Below are 21,041 nucleotides of genomic sequence, written 5' to 3' on the forward strand. Positions count from 1 at the left end.
TCGGAATAAGTGAAGTATTAAGATATCAATGTTATAATATTAACATTCATTATTTCATTAAAGTTTTCAGATTGGTATCTCACATTAAATAAAAAGGGTAGCCTGGCAAACTAAAAACTCATAAGTTCAAATATGCACTTTTACCCAAAGCAAACGTTCTTCTGTGGAATGAGTCTGGCAAATTACATACAACTTAACTTTCAAAATGCCAAGCCATGTTTATTCGTGGAGGATGATGATGTTTCCTCTCCTTTCATAGGTATCATTTGTTAAACTGGTTCCTCCAGGAGATCAAGTAACTCTTATGTCCTAAAAAGGTAATAAGAGCTGTTTTATTTACCTCAGAGCCCCAGTTTCCAGTTCCTGTCCACATACAGATGATAACTTCAAATTACACTGTGTACTTACAACAAACCAATTTCACTATGGTTCAATACAGGAACTATTTATTTACTCACTAATGGTAAGATTACTGGATTTTTATGATCTAACATCTGCAGCTACAGAAGTAAGTTACAGTTACCATGTAATTAACAAAAACCTGACATTGGCAGTTTAAAGGCTAAGAGACTCCACTTTCCAATTAGAAGTCTATTAGCACCAAGTTTTCAAGCTGTCTCAAGAAATGCAATCATCTGTTTGGTATAAGGAGAGATAAACCACTGTGATAGAAGCTAACTCATTTAGACAATAAACACCTCTGAACAGAGGGGGGGTTTCCAACCTCTCTTTGCATGATCATATGGAGGAATATTTAAAATAATTAAATAATTGTCAAAACAAGGAATAATTAAAAGTGACAGGAATCATTAAAACATTTGCAAATAGAGCTGATACAAGTTACCAAGAATGTAATTTATTTTTCAGAAGATGCATCCACCCACTGCAACTCCAATAAAATTATCTAAGGTTATCAAAAGCCTTTTTCTTCTCTTTACATTCAAAATGGACTTAGAGAAACCTTCACCCGAGTAGTCTCAGAACACAAAACACACACCTCCCAAGAATCACATAGGGATGTATGTTTATGTACTAAATATAAAGTTCTGTCTTGAGAGTGAACACTGTACAGTCTGTAATGTACATTAGGATGCTTCTAAACAGCTTGACAGGATGGGGAGAGCAACCAACAAGAAAAACATTTATTGTTATGAGTCAGAATGGAGCAGAGAAAAAAAATACTCCCTAACTCCCAATAGGTCTCATTATTACTACAACAGATTAAAAAAACGCAGGTCAGTCTCATTAAACAAGTTGAATATACACTAATATTTCTAATTGTATCCCAAATGAACCAGTTAATATCTATTAAGCATGCAGTCAATATTTAACTGGTTAGGATAGGACACACTATTTGGATGAGGGGAGGGAAGAGTACAATAGCTTTGAGGTAGTTTCCGTAAAACACACAAATACACACTAACAATACTGATTTTGTCACATTAGTTTCATTTTTAGTGTCAAACCAAACACATCCAAAAAGATTTAATTTATTTAAAATAACAGTTTACAGAGACTACCACTCTCACCACTCTATAATGACTGAAATATATACCACCAGTATTTCTAATACAATTAGCTGCACTTTTAAATTGAATTAAAAGCATCTCTCATATGAAGATCAGTTTGATCCTGAGATCACTTCCAGCCTGAATCATTCAAAGTAGCACCATACAAGACACACAACTATCTATTTCAATCTATATCCTTTCTCCCAAATTTGGGACCTGACAGTGGAACCAGAAATATTGATGCATATCCCCCAACACAACAGTGATACAAACGTAGAAAGGTTAGCTCAGGAGCTTGAAAGTAGCGATATGCAAAACAGAAGAGTGACTTTAAGAAATTTAAACTTAGAACTTAAATTTGTGATCTTTTAGAGCAGTTTTGCAACTCACAAACCACTAACAGCGCAGTTTCAAATAATAAATAGTTAGGTAAAAATGTATCATCATTGGAAAAGGGTCCCAGCCTATCTTCTTGTCCTTTCACCTATCAACACAAGCGCTTGTGGTGCCATAAGCAGCTGCTTATGCAGCATGCTGCCAAATCAGTTATGAACCCTAAAAGCTTGGGTTTTTTTTTTTTAGCTATATCAGCAAGATAGCACAAGCAAATACTGAACTACACAGCAGCAGCATAAGGAAGGCAAAGACAGTGAATGGCCGGGTATAAAAGTGAGACATTCTCTTTTAGTGGAAGAATAATCTTAGAGCTCCTCAACCTGCTTGTGAAACCACATGCTAAGGGTGTACTTCAAGCACTAAACCTGTACCTTGCCCTCCTTTGCCCCCAGCCACTTATTCTTACCCACATACCATTCCTTTCTTTATGCCAGTACAAATATTTGTGTGACCATGGAGTTAACTATACCAGGGAACTGATCCAGTGGAGACTTAAATTGGCAAAAACAACTGGTTAGTCAGAGAGAGATTCTCTCATCAAGCAGAAAGTACGCTAGTGCCAGCAAAAGGGGGAGAGGAGAAGCGTGCAGTCTGTGGCAGACAGAAGGCTGTGAAACCTCTTTTACTGTCAGCCTACACTTACACCGACTGTGAAACTACAACCTAAGATTTCATGACTTAGGCTATGTTTTCATATTTGTGATAGCGCTGATGGCATTTAAGACTTCAGGGCAACTACAAGGGGAGGCTCAGCCATGTGTTCCTGTGTCCTCCACTTACACTAGCTTTAGCCGTCTCTCCTCTCCCCTTCCCTCCCCTCCTACCTCAACACTGCTTCCTCAGATGTGCGACACAAACACTTGTGCAGTTGTATGGCAAACGAGTCTAGCGAACTAACCTGCAAACCCAAATAACCTACAAAGTCCTTTTGGGAGAGAGACAAAGGAACAGAGAAAGCTTCCAATTGGATCTGTTCCTCTATCCAGTTCACTGCACAGCAACCCAAACTACCATACTTACACAGCACACAACACAGGAATAAATAAGTAATGAATACTTTTTCTAACACTGTATTGAAAAAAAATACTCAGAGAACCACAGCCTACACAGCTTTCTGGAAAGAAGTAAACTACCAACTTGTAACAATTTCACATGACCTTATCTTAACAGACACTTGAACCTTAAAAAATAAAGTGCACCCCAGTTAGAATCAGATCTTATTTTTCAGAGACTGTTTCAGGGACTGTTTTGTCATGAAAGAGTTATGCTCTCCTACACAATTGCTCCTTCTAAAGAGACTACCGAGCATCCTTAAAAGAAAGTTTTAGATATACTACAGCTGTTTATTCCAAATGGAACAGGTAAATAAAGCTCATGCTCCAGACAAAAATGACAGCAGCTGTCAATTTTGTCTATAACTGGGCCCATATTTGACCTACGTCAATAAGATCCAGCACACTATAAGGAGCTGAAAAAAGACCAGTCATAAAACGGAATACTTTTATCCACTTGGTACATTTGCTACTAATTTAGTTTTTCATTTTCTTGCCCTATATTGGTTCTGCCTTATAAATAAAAAAACCTGAGATAACCATTTAAACAAAGTCTGTAAAACAGCCAACTTTAAACAGAAATTTATGCTATTTTACATCTTTGGTTTAGTAAAAAAGCAATTAAAAGGAGTAGCTGTCCTACTTTTTCCAAAACCAAGGAGTCTCAATTTTCCCCCCCCTTTTGAAATACTGTCTTAATATTAGTTCAGAACACACAGTGGTAATTTGGAAGTCGGAGTTTCACATCAAGCACACACAAGCAAAGCATTTGAAACATACTTGAAGCAACAGGTCACGTTCTGCATGTTGGAGAGGAGTTTCCCAGCTTCAAATGGGACTTCCTGTATTATGACTTCTAGACAAGCTGTATCCCAAACTTCAGAATAAACCAATGAGAGAAATTCCAAAAGTTCCAAAATGAAGCATACGACTCTTAAGATCAACACATTTTTGTGTTCTAAACCTACCATGCTATGAGACAATGCTTCGCTCATTCTCCAACATCTCATCTTTCTGTTTTTACAAAAGCTTATCATTTTCACATAGATACAGAAATTAATTTAAAACTTGAAATGAATGGAGGCACATATGAAACACAAGAATCAGATTAGAATTTCAAGATTGCATTTTAGGACCACTGCAATGTTTAGAGTTGCACCTTGAAATAGGCAAGCCTGAGGAGAGAAAGCAGTAGTGTGTTCCACATTTGCACAACGCTTTGGAAGTAATTATACCTTGTATATGAAATAATTATGCAATTATTTCATAATAGCTAAATTAGCTATTATCAAAATAGCTAATATTTTATAATACACTAGCTGGCAACACAACCAAGAGGAATTAGCACAGAACTCAGTTAAGCACCTTGATCCTTTTGACCACAGTTGCACACAGTGATGTAGGTAAGGCTCTTATCTTTGACCAGCTTCATTTACTTCCCAAGCAGAAGCCTAGTCTTACTTCTGGCAATGCAAAGCTATGTTTTAAAAATACTTCAAGGACGCAGAAGTTGTCACACATACACACATCATTTAGATGCCCTGAAAATACATAAGGCCAACACCTTAGCTAGCTTTATGCAATGTAATACAAACTCTTGTTAGCTTCCATAGGGTGTAAAATGGCAATAATACATTTGAAAGAGCACTAGTTGAAGGCGTGTGTTGATGAAACTTGTGTGTTTGGTCACAACTACCTTATGCTAACTCTTAATATATACTTCAGCTTGTGATATTTGCCTACTTTTGATTACTCCACTAATTAAATATTCAAACAGAAGAATGACATATCTATGTACATGAGATAACAGAGCATAATACTTTCAAAGATGCTTACTACCAATACTAAATTATATGGCCCAAAGACCATTTTTATTCCTTATTAAAAAGAGCAACTTTTTGGAAGTTTTTAAAGGAAGGAGGAAGACCCTAAGAAATAAGTGCTGTGACAAGTGCTTGGCAGACACAGCCACACACTGTTGCAGAGCCAAATGATACATTCAAATACAGTCTTCCTTTACATTCCCAAGACTATTTCTTCTCTCTCTCACTCTCCGGTAACCAGGCAGAGGACAAGTCCTTATAGGGCTAGAGATAATAATCATCACCTTGCTTGTAATAATGATACAAAATGCTGTTCTTAAAGCAGTTATCAGCAGGACATCTCTTAAGCAGCAATAGGAGGATAACTCATGCAGTGAGGGTTAACTGTCCCTTACATAAAACGATGGAAGTGTTCACTGCTCTGAAGATCCTGCTTATGCAAACCAAAATAAATCTTAAATATAAAGAAAATTAAATGATCCTGGAACTGGAGCAAGGGAGTTTATGGGAAGGTCAGATACCAATGGACTAGCGTTAGACAGTTATTTACCCTTTTGCTGGATGTATCACATGATGGATCATTTACCATAATACTTGTTATTACTAAACCAGCAAACAGCACTTCATTACACAATAGCTCAATAGTCTGGGTGGACAAATCTATGAACCATAAGAAAACTGCCTGTAAGCAAGAACAATTACAAGCACGTTGAAAAAAGATAGTTAGGCAAGAGGATTTAAAACCCCCAACTGAGTACACGTAGGATCCTGCTTATATGTTGGTCAAACGTGAGCATACTACAGGCAATAAGCAACTGAAAGTTAATTGTAAGCCATGTAATTGTAGAGTAAATTACAGGTATGCATTTACCATATTAATAAGTATAATGCAGACCTAGTATGAGCTAGCAGACAATAACATGAGACTGGAAGTCAGCAAATCCAGAGTTTTAACTGTTATCAACTCACCGTGACTTGGTTTACTTGACAGAATTATCTTTTTAGTTTTCCTCATCTGTGAAGTGGGGGTAGTCCAGAAACCTCTACTCCTCAGCTGAAGTGCAAGGTCTAATTTACATGCCATGCTTTAGGCTACAACAGCTAGGAATTGCAATGACAATCGAAGCAGTAATTCACTCTACTTTACCAATAATTTACCCTTCTCTTTACAGCTTGTATAATTAGAAGTACTAAAGAAAACACGCTGTTTATTAATTAAAAGAACTTCTCCCCTACCTAGTTGTATTGGAGCTAATAACAGCAGCTCCTTTAATCCTTCCTTTTCCACTAACACTAAAAATCCTTCCTCCTTGCATAGATGTAACATCAGAACGAATAGGGGACCCTATTGCCTAACTCTACAAATAAATTCTCAAGTGTTATAAATGCTGCTAGCATTTAGTATCCATACGAGCATTACAATCAGTTCTAAACAAGACAATTTGCCCTCCATTTAAAAACAGCTTAAAATACTACATACTTGGGCAATTCCTCCAGGTTGCAAAACATATGAAAACATAGCTCTAACACTTCAACTCCCAATCTATAACATGAGCAAGTGCAAATACATTCCTGCTGGGTCACTAGAAAGGTGTGGCTAAGAGCAGTGCTAGCAAAGCAGTTAGGACTCGGTTAGGTGGACAAACAACTGAACTGGAAAGGAGGATGGCGGCTGTCATATTCCTAATACTGGCAAGAAATTCACAGGCTCTCTCCTCTTCTTTTTAAGTATATATCCAAGAAGTTCAAAGACTCAGTGACAACCATCTCGCCCACCTTAACTAATTCAAATGAACATCTGGATTATACCGTCCTTACTACATACAGATCCGTTACCTTCACCAAATTTTTAATTAGACTGTTTCTTACCCTTTGATGTGTGGAAGGTACTTAAAATGAGCTCTCTCACATTCTGGTCATGCATGTAGAAGATCACAAAAGCTAAGAATGGTAATGAAATTTTAAAGAAAGTGGCTGCAAAGTCTCCATCACATTGTGACACAGGCAGCAATCTAATCTCAATGGGTCCAAAGGTCTTCCATCCTGCTTATTGCATGTCCTACATGTCCATGACAGAAATTAGTTAGCAAAAACCATTAAGTTACAATGACATCTTGTATTAAGAGAGGAATTATTGCCGTGAGGAGTCCAACTAGCCTTGCTAAGTATATATGCACAAATGCTGTCTTCTGCTTTAAGCAGAAGAACCTTGTGCTAGGTTAACAACATACAGTAACATTTCAGGAAAATAAGAATCAGCAGATTCTGCTTCAAGAAAAGGGAATTCAACAAAACTAGAGACCCATGTGATGGCCTGGCTTTTGAACTTGGCCACAAGGCCAAGCTAATACCTTCCTGCTTCTGCCAAGCTGAAAATTGTTTTAATGGGGTTTCTTAATAGTCCTTGTTTTCTTTTGAAAAAGCCATGGTGTTTTATTTGTAGAACTCCCCTAGAAATTTCACAGGGAACACAAAGCACAACATACACTTGTCTAATAAGATTAAAAAAGGAAGTTACCAAGTTGCATAATACTCTAGATTTCCATAGCCAGAACTCCAGAACTCCAGATATATCTCAGGGACTACAATGCCTTTTGCCAGTTCTGTTTTCACACAGAAAACCCAGGGAGATACTTGGTTGGAGCCTTTGATGGTTTGATTATCAAAGTACAGATGCACCTATACTAAAAAAAAATATGACATTTCTCATATAAGCTGCTTCTACACAGTACTGGCCAGCCTGCAGATCCTTAGTCTCATGCAGCTCACAAGCAGCTCAAATGCAATGCTTACCCTCAAGTTTCATCACAACTACAGGGCTGTTTCGGAGCAGGCACAGGGTAACGTGAACCCCTGCTATGGGAGCCACAGAACATCTGGGACTACTGTCACCAGGTCATCCAGAGACAACGCTGCAAAAGCCATCATGCAGCAGAGCAGTGGGATAGCTGGTGACCAGCACACTTCCCACCTGCCAAATGTTCTTAGAGCTCACGCTCCCACCAACTATCTAAAGTATGTGATGTGTGCCTCTACACTCTGTCACGTTAAGATGTTGGTATGCAGCTCGTTAGGTCAGAAAAATCGGCTGCCTCTTGCATATAATGCTTAGGCTACGTATTTCTACCGCAGACCTAACCTAAGTCTATGACAAAACAGAACCAAGTCTACTACATTACTTCAGGAGTGACTCAACTGCCAGCTGACTCACTAACTTTGCATCAAGTCCCACCCTGGACTTGAGCCATCAGAAGCCTCTGCCATTTAAACTGAGTTTACTGTTATAGAGCAAACAAGTTGAGCACAGAGGGCATTTATACAGTTTACTTTCCAATTCAGTTTTGACCTACTGGGGAAAAAGAACCCATACAAGTGAACATCTAAAAAAAGTTAAAGCTGCCTTCTGAAGTTAATTTATTCACATCATAAAATAATGTGAAATAGAATTTATTCCAGAAGAAGTAAGAAAATTTAGACCTACACCTTCTAAACTACAAGCTAACCAGAAACTCAATATAATTCCACACATTTGAAGAACTCACACACATTGCAGTATCTGGGAAGAAACTGGAGGGTGAAAGAAGTTTGACATTTATTTAGAAACTGCAAGAATAAAGCTTAGGACAAGCAAATTTTACTAGGCACAGACAGGCTTTATTAGTTATTTGGTTTAAGCCCCAAACTTATTCACAAAGCCCAGTTAGAAACAAGGTATTACTGTTCAATTATAATTGATCAAAGCACTTAAAATTTAAGGGGGGGAGTTATATTAGCAACTAAGAACAATGAGGTTAACAAAAGGGAGAACAAGACACATAACAAAGTATCTTGCACATCTTAGAATAGTCTAAATCTAACACTCTATCACATAGTCTTCCTAAATTTCATATATAATAGTTCACCCCCATTCAGTATCAAAAATAACTGTCTTATGCACAAAAGGATGTAGATCCATACTTTTGAGTTTCTAGAAAATGCTACCATACAAATAATAGAGGTGATTCTAGTGTGAAGAGAACTACAAAGCAAAATTGACCAAATTAACTTGATTGCTCAATTTCTATCACACTGAAGAAAACAAATACCAAATACTTCAATAATGCTAAATACACACTTGAATTTTTACTGCGTATTTTGCAGTTGCTAACTTATTTTTTGGTTCTAAAACTTTGAAGAATTTTATAGGTTACTTTTTACTTAGGTTTTTTGTTGTTAAAGTAGCCTGCAGACATTGAAAAAAATAATTAATAGTAGCTTAACTATGTATCATCGCTTACTGAACTTTCACACATCTGAAAAATCTTGTTTAATACAAGTCCTCCACCTTGAAATATCTCTGACCTAACCAAGCTCTCAGCCACCTGAAGCCCAAATAAGGATAAAAAAACAGACAAGTTGAAATTCTAAGGTTATAAGTATCAGCTGAATATAGAAACAAGACATAGAGCTAACAACCACTACAAAACTATCAAAGTTTGAACGAGCAAAATTTCAAGCTATTTGCACATATTCAAAATCCCCGTATAATCATATTCCTTTAAGGAAAGAAAGAGGCTTTCTTGTTAAAGTTCAGTATGTTCCTGCCACAGCATCAGTGGTTATTTATGAGGCAGATAATATCGCTTAGCCTCTTCTGCAGAGAATTTTGTAAGTCATGGCATTAAGACAGAAGAAGTTATGACAAATCTGCAGCACACACAATGGGACTATTGATTTTGATGTCTCTAAATACTATTTACTCTGCAGGCTCCACTTCCCCCCCGACACCCCATTTTTTTTTTAAATACACAATCTACTTTATTTGGATAATATTATTCCCACAAACTGAAGTTTATTCAAAAAACATTTTTGATTATTTGAAATGTCCACTTCTTGCACCTGGTTTGGAAATCAAATGTCTTTTCCGAACCAGATTTTGATGTACTGTTTGGCTTAATAACTTACAAAATATCCTTAAAAGTAAACATTTTAAAAAGAGTGACAGTGTTATAATGCTATAGTGATCATCAATCCTACACAAATAAAAGTACATAAGGAAAACTTAGAAAAACTTGATTTCCTTGAAAGCGTCCTTTTAGGTCCTGGAACTCAAGACAGGCCTATTTGGGTTGTCCTACTATATACGTCATTTGTCACATTATTAAAACTACTTTAGCAAAGGCTGACTTTGCATGCAAGGAGCTGTAAAAAGTAAACAACCTCCTCAGGAGAAATCTTATTCACAGTGGTTTTTAAGTGTCATCTTTTTCTTGGCCTAGAAAAGTCTCAGTCTGGTATACAGCACCATAAGCAAAACACTTGATTATCATGAATAAGCTGCCATCTTCAGTTTGCTGTCTTTAAGTCTATATATAAAGCAGGCCAGTTTAAGAACTGTTTGGAGAAACAAAAGTAAAAAATGTTCAAAATGGAACCTCAGTTTTGAAAAACTCACCCTTTGACTTCTAAGGTTAGACACAACTCATTAGTTCACATAATCTCATTTGGTATATACTAATCTACGACCTTCAGCCAGTTATTCCTCTAAGTAGTCCATAATTCATGGAAAAGTGCTCCATGTTTGCCCCTAAAGATTTACTATTTAAGCAGGCAAAACATAATCCTTGTTAAGTTCTCCATCATATCATTTTTTTTCTCATGCCAAAAATAAAGGAGTGGCTGAGAAATGTTACAATAACGTCACATTCTCAAGCTGCAACACGGTGATCACGATAACCAAGACCGCAGCCAAGTTTGCAGTGGGGGGGAGGTTCTAGTCAAGGAAATAAACTTGCAAATATCTGACCTATTTACATTTTTAAGGGGTGGGATAGAGCATTTCACTCTTCTACCATGCTCCACCTCTGAAAGGCCCAGAGGTGGGGAGTCAATGGCAATCGCAGCAGGGACCTGTCCTTAGGGAGGAGGAGAACACTTAGAGAGCATGCGGTGACTTTGGAAGCACTCCGAAAATTACTGCTGTACAGGTGGTTCTTTACTCCCCTCCTGACTTGTCTGTTTCTTCCTAAGGGGCCTAGGGGCCATGGCAGGAGCCAATCCAACAGAGACAGATTTTTAAGGGCTCAGGTACCAAAATGGGCACACACCTCCCGGGACCCTGGCAGAGAAGGGGTTACGCAAAGAAGCGCAGCTCGTCAAGACCTGGAAGGGCCCAGATGAGCCCAAGAGGGGCGGGAAAGCAGCCAGCCATAATGGAAAGGCCACAGACTACCTGGAAAGCAGCCCCTGCCTGTTGGAGGGGCCAAAGCCGCGCCGGGAGGACGGGCAGGGGGCCACAGCGCGCAGTCACTCGGGGAGCAAGGACGGAGGCAGGGAGGGGGAGCGGGGAAGGGGGTCAGCTGGGCACGGAGTGGGTGCGAGGCAGCCACCTCGGCAGGGGGAGGGGCAGCGGCCATGTTGTGAGGGGAGCGGGGGGAGCACGGGCCGGGCTGAGGGGCCACGACCGAGCCGCCCCCGGCCCCCCGCCCCGCCCGCCCGCCCGCGCCCCGCCGTACTCACGCCTTGTCCACCAGCTCCCGCACTTTCCACATATTGAGCATGGCGCCGACCGCCTGGAGACCTCCCTGGCCTCGCTGCCCTCCGCCGCCGGCCCCAGGAGGCCCCGCTCGCCGCGCTCCGGGCAGCCGCCGCCGCGCCGCCGAGCCAGGCCCGCTCCGGCTCACCGCCGCCTCTGCCAAGCGAGGGACGCAGCGCCGCTCCCGGAAATGGAGGGTCTCGCGGCCGCGCGGCCTGCTGGGAGATGTAGTCTTCCCGCCGGAGGGGTGGGGCGGGGCGGCCGGGCCACACCGCAAAGCCTGCTGGGAGCCGAGCGCCGGCCGGACGCGGAGCCTGCTGGGAATTTTAGTCTCCGGTGAAGAGCGGGGCCTTTGGGCGCAAGGCCTGCTGGGAGTTGTAGTGCTTTGGCTTTCCCTGAGGGGCAGGGCGGGCGGCGGACCGGGCTTCTCCTCGCCCGGCCGCGTCGTGAGGGCTTCGCAGACACTGTCGGACAGCGGTAGAACCGAGGCTTTGTGCCCTCCTTGTCTTTGGGGTGCAGGTACAGCCCGGCTCTGACCTGCCCTCACACCGCCGCAGCATCTAGCCTGTGGTGAACTTCTTGACCCAGGCGAGGCACAGGAGGGAGAAAGGTCTATGCAAATAGCTAGTTAAAGCACAAAACACAGGTGTAAAACTCATGTCTGACTAGAATATGGTTTTATAGCCTGCTTTTATTGCGAGGAACTCATTTAAGAGCAGCATTCTGTCTTGCTGATAGTGGTGTACGAACTGTGTTTTGGGTGGACTTTCTGGATTCCTTCTGCAGGCCAAGACTGGGATTTCTGCAAGAAATGCGACACAGGAATGCGGATGAAAGGGTGCAGCATGTGCACTAAGGTAGCACAGTCCATCGGGGCACAGCACATGCAGGAACCTTGTCTCCACTTCTCAAGAAAGGCCAAGTCAATTGACAAAAAGCCAAGGAACAATCACATACATTAAAGCTGCCTCAGGAGAATATTAACTGTTTTAACATACTTGTCAACAAGCATTGCAAGACCATCTTCAAATATTGCCTATGCAGAGTATTGAACAGGAATCACAGCTCCCTGCATATAATGAAAACAGTGAAGTCAGTGAAGTGATGTTATAATCAGGATTGTCAGACAGTTTCATTACATACATTTACTTTTGTTCTCTATCAACTTGTTTTCAATGTGAGTTTTGAATGACCAGTCGTGATGGGGGGATTTTCTTCTCAAGAGAAGTGGAAGTCTGTTGTCTATTTCTTTGCAAGTCACAGGACATGAACAGAGTGCCTAGGTATTAGTTAGTCAATAATATATTCTTGATGTATATTTCTTGTTGTGCTTGTGTCATAAATGAACATATTTTGCCTAAAGACAATACACGTCTGCAAACTTTTACCCAAAGGCAACATATATCTGTAAACTTTTTGCCTTTTAATTGTTTAGTCAGAGCAAGCAAAAAAAGGCATGAGGAAGACCAGTTGCAACTGCACTTACTGATCAAATAACAGTCACCTCTTTTAAAAGTTGGTGGTTCCTTGAACTATTCAGGAAAACTAAACAGCTGATCACCTGCCCATTTTCTGACATCCCATTATATCTTTTTACATAGGTACTTTCATGGCTTCTGTCTCCTGAACATCTCAGTGAAATCTATTTGAATATAAGAATATCCTGAACGGATCATCCAGAATCCTCTCACTAACAGTAGTATTAGATGTTCATGTAAAGAATGTAAGAACTGGTGAATGTGGATGGATCAATCCTCAGGTACATCTTTCCCATTTTCAGTTTTCTGTGCCTTAGGGACTTGGTTCTGGAGTATTGGTGCTAAAGCTTTCTGTTTAGGAGCACTGGATGGACTTTTGTTTTATGAATTTAACTGATTGCTTTTTGAATCCTTTTAGATTAGCTTACACAACACCTTGTGGCAATGAATTCTGTGTTACAACTGTTGTGCGAAAAAATAGTTCCTTTTGTATGTTTTAAATTGTCTGCTTAATAGTATTACTAGTTCAAGTATTATGAGAATTAGTATATAACGATTCCCTATTGCTCCTTTCCTTGTCAGTTGCGAATTTAGAAACCTCTAGATTTCTAACTGCACTGTTTTCTTCACTGTGCCCAAGACTTGCAGTACGCTTAGTTTCTCCTTGTTCAGAAATTGTGCCATACCTTTTCAATTCTACTGTATCATTTTGAAACTGAAGGGGAAGAACCAGCACTGCATGCAGTAGTGAAGACACTGAACAGCCTAGTGATGTTTTATGGGTTTTTTTTCTCAGTTCCCTTCATAAGAGTTCTTAACACAGTTTGCCTTTTTGAATGCTACTGAACACTGAGATGATACTTTAATCTGCAGCACAACATCTATGGTGACTGTTTGTGGTTGGTGTTTAACTGAACTCAGCACCAGTTTTGCTGTCCCCACAAATGTGGGGCACATTACCATGTGCCTTTCTGTCATGGATTGGGAGGAGGGAGATCCTTAATTTCATATTGTAACACCTGGCAAAGCAAGCTGGGTGAGGACTCTTGCTCTTTGATATCTGCCCTTCATTTTCTTCTGTGAATAAACCGAGGACATTGGTCTTCAAGAATAGGAGAAGTTTATAATCTCTGTTTAAAGAAGAAATAAAGTATTATAATTGGAGTTTGCAGAAACACAACTTTTCTGATTTGCTAGAAACATTGTTATTTTTAAATTTGGCTTCAGTCCATATTGGATCAAAATCAAACTTCTAAATACATTTCTGATTGACTGCAAGTTCCCCAGATTCTGCTGTGGTGCAATGAAATTGATGTTCTTGTTAGCGCTGGTTTCCTTGAGCAGCTGCAAGCAGCTCCCAGAGTTCTGAGTGCCGGAACAGACCTGCGAACTCATGATGGGCTGCAAGAGGCAGTTTCCAGGGTCCAGACTCTAGCCACACCTGAAGGTGCACATACCCCCAAAGTCAAATCCACCCATTCCTCCATATTTTCCCACCAAGGATGACATTTGGACTGAAACAGTTAGGGGTCAATAAGCCATCAGGATTTGGTTGATTTGACTGTTTGTTATTTACAAATCTTTGTTTCCATGTGAAAAAAATCACAACCCACTGTAATCATACACTTCAGAAAAAGAGAATAGTAAAGAGAGAGTATTTTAGATGCAGGCATAGGAGAGTAACAATATATGCAGTTATATGCAGAAGAAAGAGAGAATGAAGAGAAATTTAAAAGCAGTTAAGATGAAGACGCGTATCTTTTAAGCATTACTAGCTATGTCTGGATGCAGTAATGGGGCAAGGAGAGATGACTGGCATTTATTGTCAATTTTAAGGTATAGTAAAAAGCAGGTCTTTATGTGAGATTGAATGCTACATGACTGACAGTAATTTTGCCATCCCCATTCTGTCAGCTACTGATGAAGTGCATGAGCATATGTATAATTTCTGAATGATGTGAAGACACTTTCTGGTTCATAAATAGTTCCTTTAAAAGAAAGATCTGATCGGTGTAGGTAGAGGGTAATGCAGTTTCAAAGCAATGCAATATTCAGCATAACAGGTAGTAGTTGTAACATATATCATGTAGAGGAACTGTACTTTATTATAATTTGAGCCATCAATTACAGGAGAAGCAGTTAGAGAAATTGAACTAATTTGAACACTGCAATGGAGTTTGCACCTGGCTATTCCAGAAGTTAATATGGGCCATTTGGTGCACAAAAAGTCTTGCACATTCCAAATGCCTGGAGAGCAATATTGTTGTTAATATCAACCATATTAATGCACAGTAGAGAGATGTCCAAGTCAGTGAATAATTTACAATTAAAATGTAGGGGAAAAAAGAGGAATGTCAAGGAAAATCACATTGCGGCAGGGCAGGGAGGCAGTGGCGCAGACTGAGACAAACTTTTCATTTAAAGCAGTATTTGTTTTCATGATTTCATAAAACTCCACTTTTTACCCACTTACACAGCTGAAGTCTGAATTTCGTAAAGTCTGTTTGTTCTAAGAATTAGTCAATAGGGCAGAAGTAACATTGAAATAATGTTCTCTGTTTGTAGGCTGGTTAGTGTCCCAGGCTTTTCTGAACAATTGCAGCTTCTCCAAATCCAAATCTGTCTTTCTGTAACACATCCTATACACACAAACATACCATGTTACAAACAAGTTTGCTAGGTGGGCTGTTTCAGAAACTGTCTTCCTGCTCTGCCACAGAATGGTTCTGCCTCTGGTAAAAATGGCATAATCCTCCAGTCGCTTCCGTGGTCGTAAAACTACCTATAAACCTTCCACCACTCAGCACCTGAGCCCATATCACACTCGTATCAGAAGAGAGTCTTGGGCTGCAGGCAGTAACAGGGAATATTGGCAGTGAATATCCCCCGTGGAAAGTGTGGGGAGAGTGAAAAGGAGACTCTGGCAGTGATGTATGCTGTTCCAACTTTATCCCTCCTAACACTGCCCTCTTTCCCCCTACACTGAGGTGTTACACCCATTTACTAACAGCATTTGCATGTCCAGGACCTGTCTGATTCACTATAAAGGAATGTAAGTAGCAAACTTCTTCAAAGTTTTTTAAGACGTGAAAATGATCCTATTTTAAGCTTTAGAGCCCAGACTACAACTGCCCACTTTACTCTTGTGGAAGACTGGGAGTGCCAGGCAGAGGTGGTGACTTACCTCAGAAGTTGGGAGGACAACTCTGCCACTCAGAGAGCTGCTTCTGCCAAGATAACACTAGCAGTTTTTTGCAGGAAGTCTCGGCAGGGAGGCTGTATTGAATGTTAACATCAGTCTGCATTCAGCCCTAGTGCTGCTTTATTTTCTAGCCTGAAGAAATGAAGGTTGATTCCATACTGTGGTCATACTGTGGATTTCACTCTGTCTCCTCACAATCTTTTGAAACAGTTGAACCATTTCACTTAGATGAGGCAAAGGTGCTTAGTTCTCAGAGAGAATTACAAATCTATGCAAAATTCTTACAGGTTTCCTGAAAATAAATGACAGAATAGGAGAGACCTTATTGTTACTGCACTACTGAAAAAGTAGTGCAAGCTGAGCTCAGCCCTTAATAGAAAGCATTTACGGTCACGGTTCTCTTCTCAGGGTTCTCCATTGTCCAATAAGCAGTAAATTCTGGCTTTTCCTGTGCCTAGGGCATTCACAATGTTGCTCTTTGTTGTGGATTCTCTGATGCCTAGAAAGGGGTGAATTCCCGCTGCCAAAATATTACCATTTAATTATCAAACCGATCAACTGTGAGACAAATGTCCCCAGGGAAGCGGTCTTCATTAGTTCCACTTTTTACAGAGCTACTTGGGGTTTTTTTGGCTTCTTATTTTCTCCCACATTAGCAATTGGCAGTGTGTGCATGGCTCCAAATTAGGATGAAAATGTGGGGTTTGGGGATTGCCAACTAATGCTGATATTAGATGTTCTGTGCTTTCCTTCAGGCTGATGATGTGGCATTATCTGACACTTTTCTTGGGGAGGCTTTGGAGCTGTATTTTTTTAAATGTTCCCACTGTTAGAAGTGTAAAATATGGGGAAAACCCCTCTGAATTATGTCCTGATGTCACAGCTATCTCTGTCATGCCCTTAGACACCTCCTTTAAGTGGCTGTGGTACTTTCCAAGGGAAATTTAGGAGTTTGTATTTGAGAACTGATCCTCAGAGTAGAATTCTCTTCTCTTCTCTCAGATGAATCATGCATAATCTTTATTCTTCTCACAGAAACTCATCTCCAGATTCCTCAGTCTTTTGTTTTAGCTGCAGTATAGTCTAAGAATCTAGAGCCTGCATTGTTGTGGTATTTGCTATTATGCAGCTGTTCCAGTAAGTTCTTTTGTCTACTGACAACAATCCATCTCTCTCTAGCATTTAAACTATACAGGAGGAGGAGAAAAGGACAGGCCACTGTCTGCTTTTTGTAACAGTCAGCCCCTGACAGGTTTGTCTTGGTTGGCAGTCTGGGTTTCAAGTTCCAAAATTCCTGTGACAGTGGCCAGAGTTAGAAAACTGGTAGCAGAACAGGGCTGAACCAGAAGCACATGCCCAACTAGTGAGGTCAGAATTCTTGAGTATGGTTGCAGCCCGTAAGTGTTTCCATTTGTTATGTTGTCAGTTTGACTGTAGTCCAAGTCACTCAGCTTTGTGCCAGATCCCAAGCCAGAAAGGTCTTGTTTGCCTGATTTCCTAAGGATACAAAGCTTATGAGATCTTGCCCTCTCTGTACTTGTGTGTCTCAGTCCCCTTGCAATTACTGTTGGGCCAATTTCAAACAAATTAGATACAGGGGTGGCAGGCTTAAGGATATGAAGTTATGTTTTGTGAAAATGCACAGCTGTATGGAAAGAGATACCATATGAATGCCCCTATAATCATGTAGTAGGAGTAGAAAGGCTGTAGTAGGAGTTCAACTGAATAGCTAGGAATCCCCTTGGAGAGCACTGTTACCAGTGTTCCTGCTTCTGAGGGAGTTTGTTCATTCTTACACACAGGAGAATCCAACCACGAGGCACAAAACTATAGGAAAACATATCCCCTTTATTGCTGACTGAAGACCTTGTTTCTCTTTGGTCTGGCTACTCTCATATCTATTAACTAGTATCATAAATGTCTTACATGTCCCATCAGATAAAGCCCTACTATGGCTTTCCATCAGCTGTGAACAATGAGAGGACAGAGTTGTAGTCATGCTTCCCTCTTGACACTACTAAATAGCCCGCTAAACAGGTGAAAGAAATGGCAAATCAAAATCATCTTCAAGCTATGGTCCAGGACAACTGCTGTTTGGTAAGCCAGTGAAACATGGTCAATGAAATGACTGCAACTTTTTCTCTTAAAGGTCATACATACATATTTTCATGGATGCAAGCTAACAAAGAAAAAAAAGGGAGATACAAAAGCAGCGTTTGAACAGCCAGAAATTAGTCTCATTTTTATTTGGCTGGAAATTAAAACTGCCATAGCAACACTTCACAAGATGGTCTTCAAATTCCTTTTTCAGAATGTTTAGCTGGACTTGGATTGAAACACATCGATGTAGATGGAGACATTTTCACAGACTGGCAGGCTGGGACTCTCCAGCCTGAAATCATCCAGCCAGTTTTAGTCAGAGAAACTGTCTTTCTATCTCAAAGTGGAAGACAATGCTTTAAAATGTGGCTTTTTTTTTTTCCCCACCACAATTTTTAATTAGGTCATGTTCCAAGGAAAAGAATGGAAGAAAGTGCTGCTGATTTTTCTACATTCAAATAATAAAAAAAAAAAAGCTGTTTAATGAGTTTCTTTTCTCTCTATCAATCAGTTCACATAATAATTTATATGCATCAACAGGAAAACGGTGCAAATGCAAGTCCTGTAATGAAGGGTTCACAACTGAGTAACTTCTGTTAGGGGAGGAAATGGTGCTTTAGTGACTTTTACTTCCATGCTTGCCTCATCCTTCTTTTCTATTATTTCAGTTGCTTGCATGGAATGTGGTTGTTTTGGTTCATGTTCTTTTACAAAAATAAGGCTTTAAAAGCTGCTGTTGACTACTAGTATTTTACAAAAGCAAACTGCAAGCACCATCACCACCATAAAAGCTACTGAAGTTTTAATGAATTAAAAGGAAAGTTGAAAGAGCAAAATCAATCTCAAAGGTAAAACTGATGAGGTTTATTGTCAAGTTGAGAGCAATTTCAGATGGAAAAAAATACCATAAAATAACAGCAGGTATTTCTTGTGCTGTCTACAAGAACCAGATTTGATCCACTGGGATTTAAGTGGACATTTTCTTGCAGCATTGAGTAACCTTATCCACAGTCATTTACTACAACTTCTTTCTCAGGATTATTTGGTACTGGTCACCATCAGGTAAAAGACAGTGAATTAAACAGATTGATCATCTCCAGTTCCAAAGTTGTTCTGTGAGGTTCTTGACAGTTCATTTAGTATTGAATTTACTGTGTCTGGGATCTTAAATTCTTAGATCCTGACAAGAAAGTAAGAGCTACCATCTACTCTTTCTCTGATCTTGAGAATAGTTTTGGGAACAAAGTGATGCTCATTTCCAACTGCCTGTCTCTTCCTTCTGGAATAATTGCCAGACAGATCTAAAATTTTGCCTTGCACGCAGTACCACTCAGTAAAACAAGTATGTTGCACAAGACCATAATGCAGTGGCCTGGTTAATTTTGTACCAGTTGTTCTACTGCTTTCTTCATTTGCAATAGTTTCAATTCCTCTCTTGTTCCCATTGGTATGGCTTTTATTTACTGTCTCCCCCTGTGTCATGAACTTAATCCTTACCTTTGAGTGAAGGCTGAGGGCTGAGATGAGAGAGAAAATATTAGCAGCCCTTAAGCTTCGAGGTGCTTGTTCATTAGAGTTCATCAGTTTGGGAACTGCTTGCTGCTTTGGAAGACAGGAACAGAAAAAGAGAGTATAAATGCTGCTAGCCTGAATAAAAGGTTCTGTTATTGGGAAGAGAGGAAAAAAAAAAAAAAAAACCCACAACAAAAACAAAGAGGTAAGAGCTCTGGAGAGGCAGGAGTTGTCAAAAAGCCTTCCCCATCAAACAGACTTCAGAGAACCATAGCAGACGGATTTTCAGTACCAGTCAAATGTAAGAGTGTAGGAAGTTGACATGCTGTCCCTTGGAGAGCCGAGGTATTGACAAAAGACATGCAAACTTGAAAAATGTACATTTGTGGAAAAATCCATCCTGACAAGTGGCTGCACTTAAGTTGCCAAATGGACTTCACCCATGGGATGAAACTCAATTATTGTTGCACATCCAATGAATCCATCCATGGAGAAAGCACATGGCCAATAAAAGGGACCCGTTCAGTAATCAGATCTTTCAAAAACTATTTAGCTCTTTGCCACTGAGTACCTGCTATAAGTGGCATGTACTTCCCTGCAAACCTGCTTGGCTCCTTGACTAGCTGGTTAGAAGTGCTGAGCCATTCTGAGCTGTTCTGGAGCACAAACACATCCTGCACAAGCCATTCAAAAGAATTTCTCAAATCCTTCTGAGGAGACATCCGACATCATAGCTTTTTCAATTGCAGCTTGTATTTAGTACATATGAAGGATGCTTTTGTGTTTGGAGATATTTTTATGATACTGGCAGTAGGAGCTATTTAATGCTAAAAGGATTGTGTTAAATGGTTTAGCCCAGAGAGTCCCAGTCAAGACTCCATTAAGTGAGAAGCTTGCAAGCTCTAAGTCATTAAGACAGTCTTCCATTTTGAGTGAGGAAGTGTCTAGAGTGCAGCTGCTGCTCAGTTTATCTTTCCATACCAATATTTACTGGGTGCCATTTCTCTTCTTTTGAGATTACATTATCCTTTGCATAATCTGTGTACTTTTTATTTGCCATCTTCTTGATTTCAGCATGGCCACAGTTATGATCATGAATAAATCCTTCTTAGTGAAAGATCTATTTTGGGTCATTTTTATTTTCTGCTTCATAGATGAAAGCCAGCCCCACTAATGGCATCTAAGCCATTTGTTTTAGGATGCACCTGCACACATATTTGTTTCGTAACAAAACCATTTTTGTGAAACTGAAACACTGCAACTGTTGTTTACGAAAAACAGGCAACAGTGGCTGGCAACAGATGCTTTTAAGAACATGGATTTTAGGTGCAAGTGTTTCATAAGTCCATTTAGTTGCTATGGCCAAATTTGAAACCTTTGCTTCTTTTACCAGCCATCTAGTTCTCTGCTCTGTCTGTCTGTTTTCATGGATTTGTCATGGTGCTTTTTAGAA

General features: G+C 40.0%; 1 protein-coding gene across 2 annotated transcripts in view; it reads right to left on the reverse strand.

Annotated features, from left to right (window-relative positions):
* Nucleotides 1-11,410, reverse strand: part of CLINT1 (clathrin interactor 1) — a 53,390-nt gene extending 41,980 nt beyond the window's left edge. For both annotated transcript variants that reach the window (XM_076349678.1, XM_076349677.1), the window contains exon 1: nucleotides 11,281-11,410. In XM_076349678.1, coding sequence (XP_076205793.1) covers nucleotides 11,281-11,321 — 41 coding nt within the window. In that variant the 5' untranslated portion in view covers nucleotides 11,322-11,410. The remainder of the gene's footprint in view (nucleotides 1-11,280) is intronic.
* Nucleotides 11,411-21,041: the final 9,631 nt, after the last annotated feature.

The sequence above is a fragment of the Aptenodytes patagonicus genome, chromosome 12 (genome assembly GCF_965638725.1).
Source record: "Aptenodytes patagonicus chromosome 12, bAptPat1.pri.cur, whole genome shotgun sequence".
Lineage (NCBI taxonomy): Eukaryota > Metazoa > Chordata > Aves > Sphenisciformes > Spheniscidae > Aptenodytes > Aptenodytes patagonicus.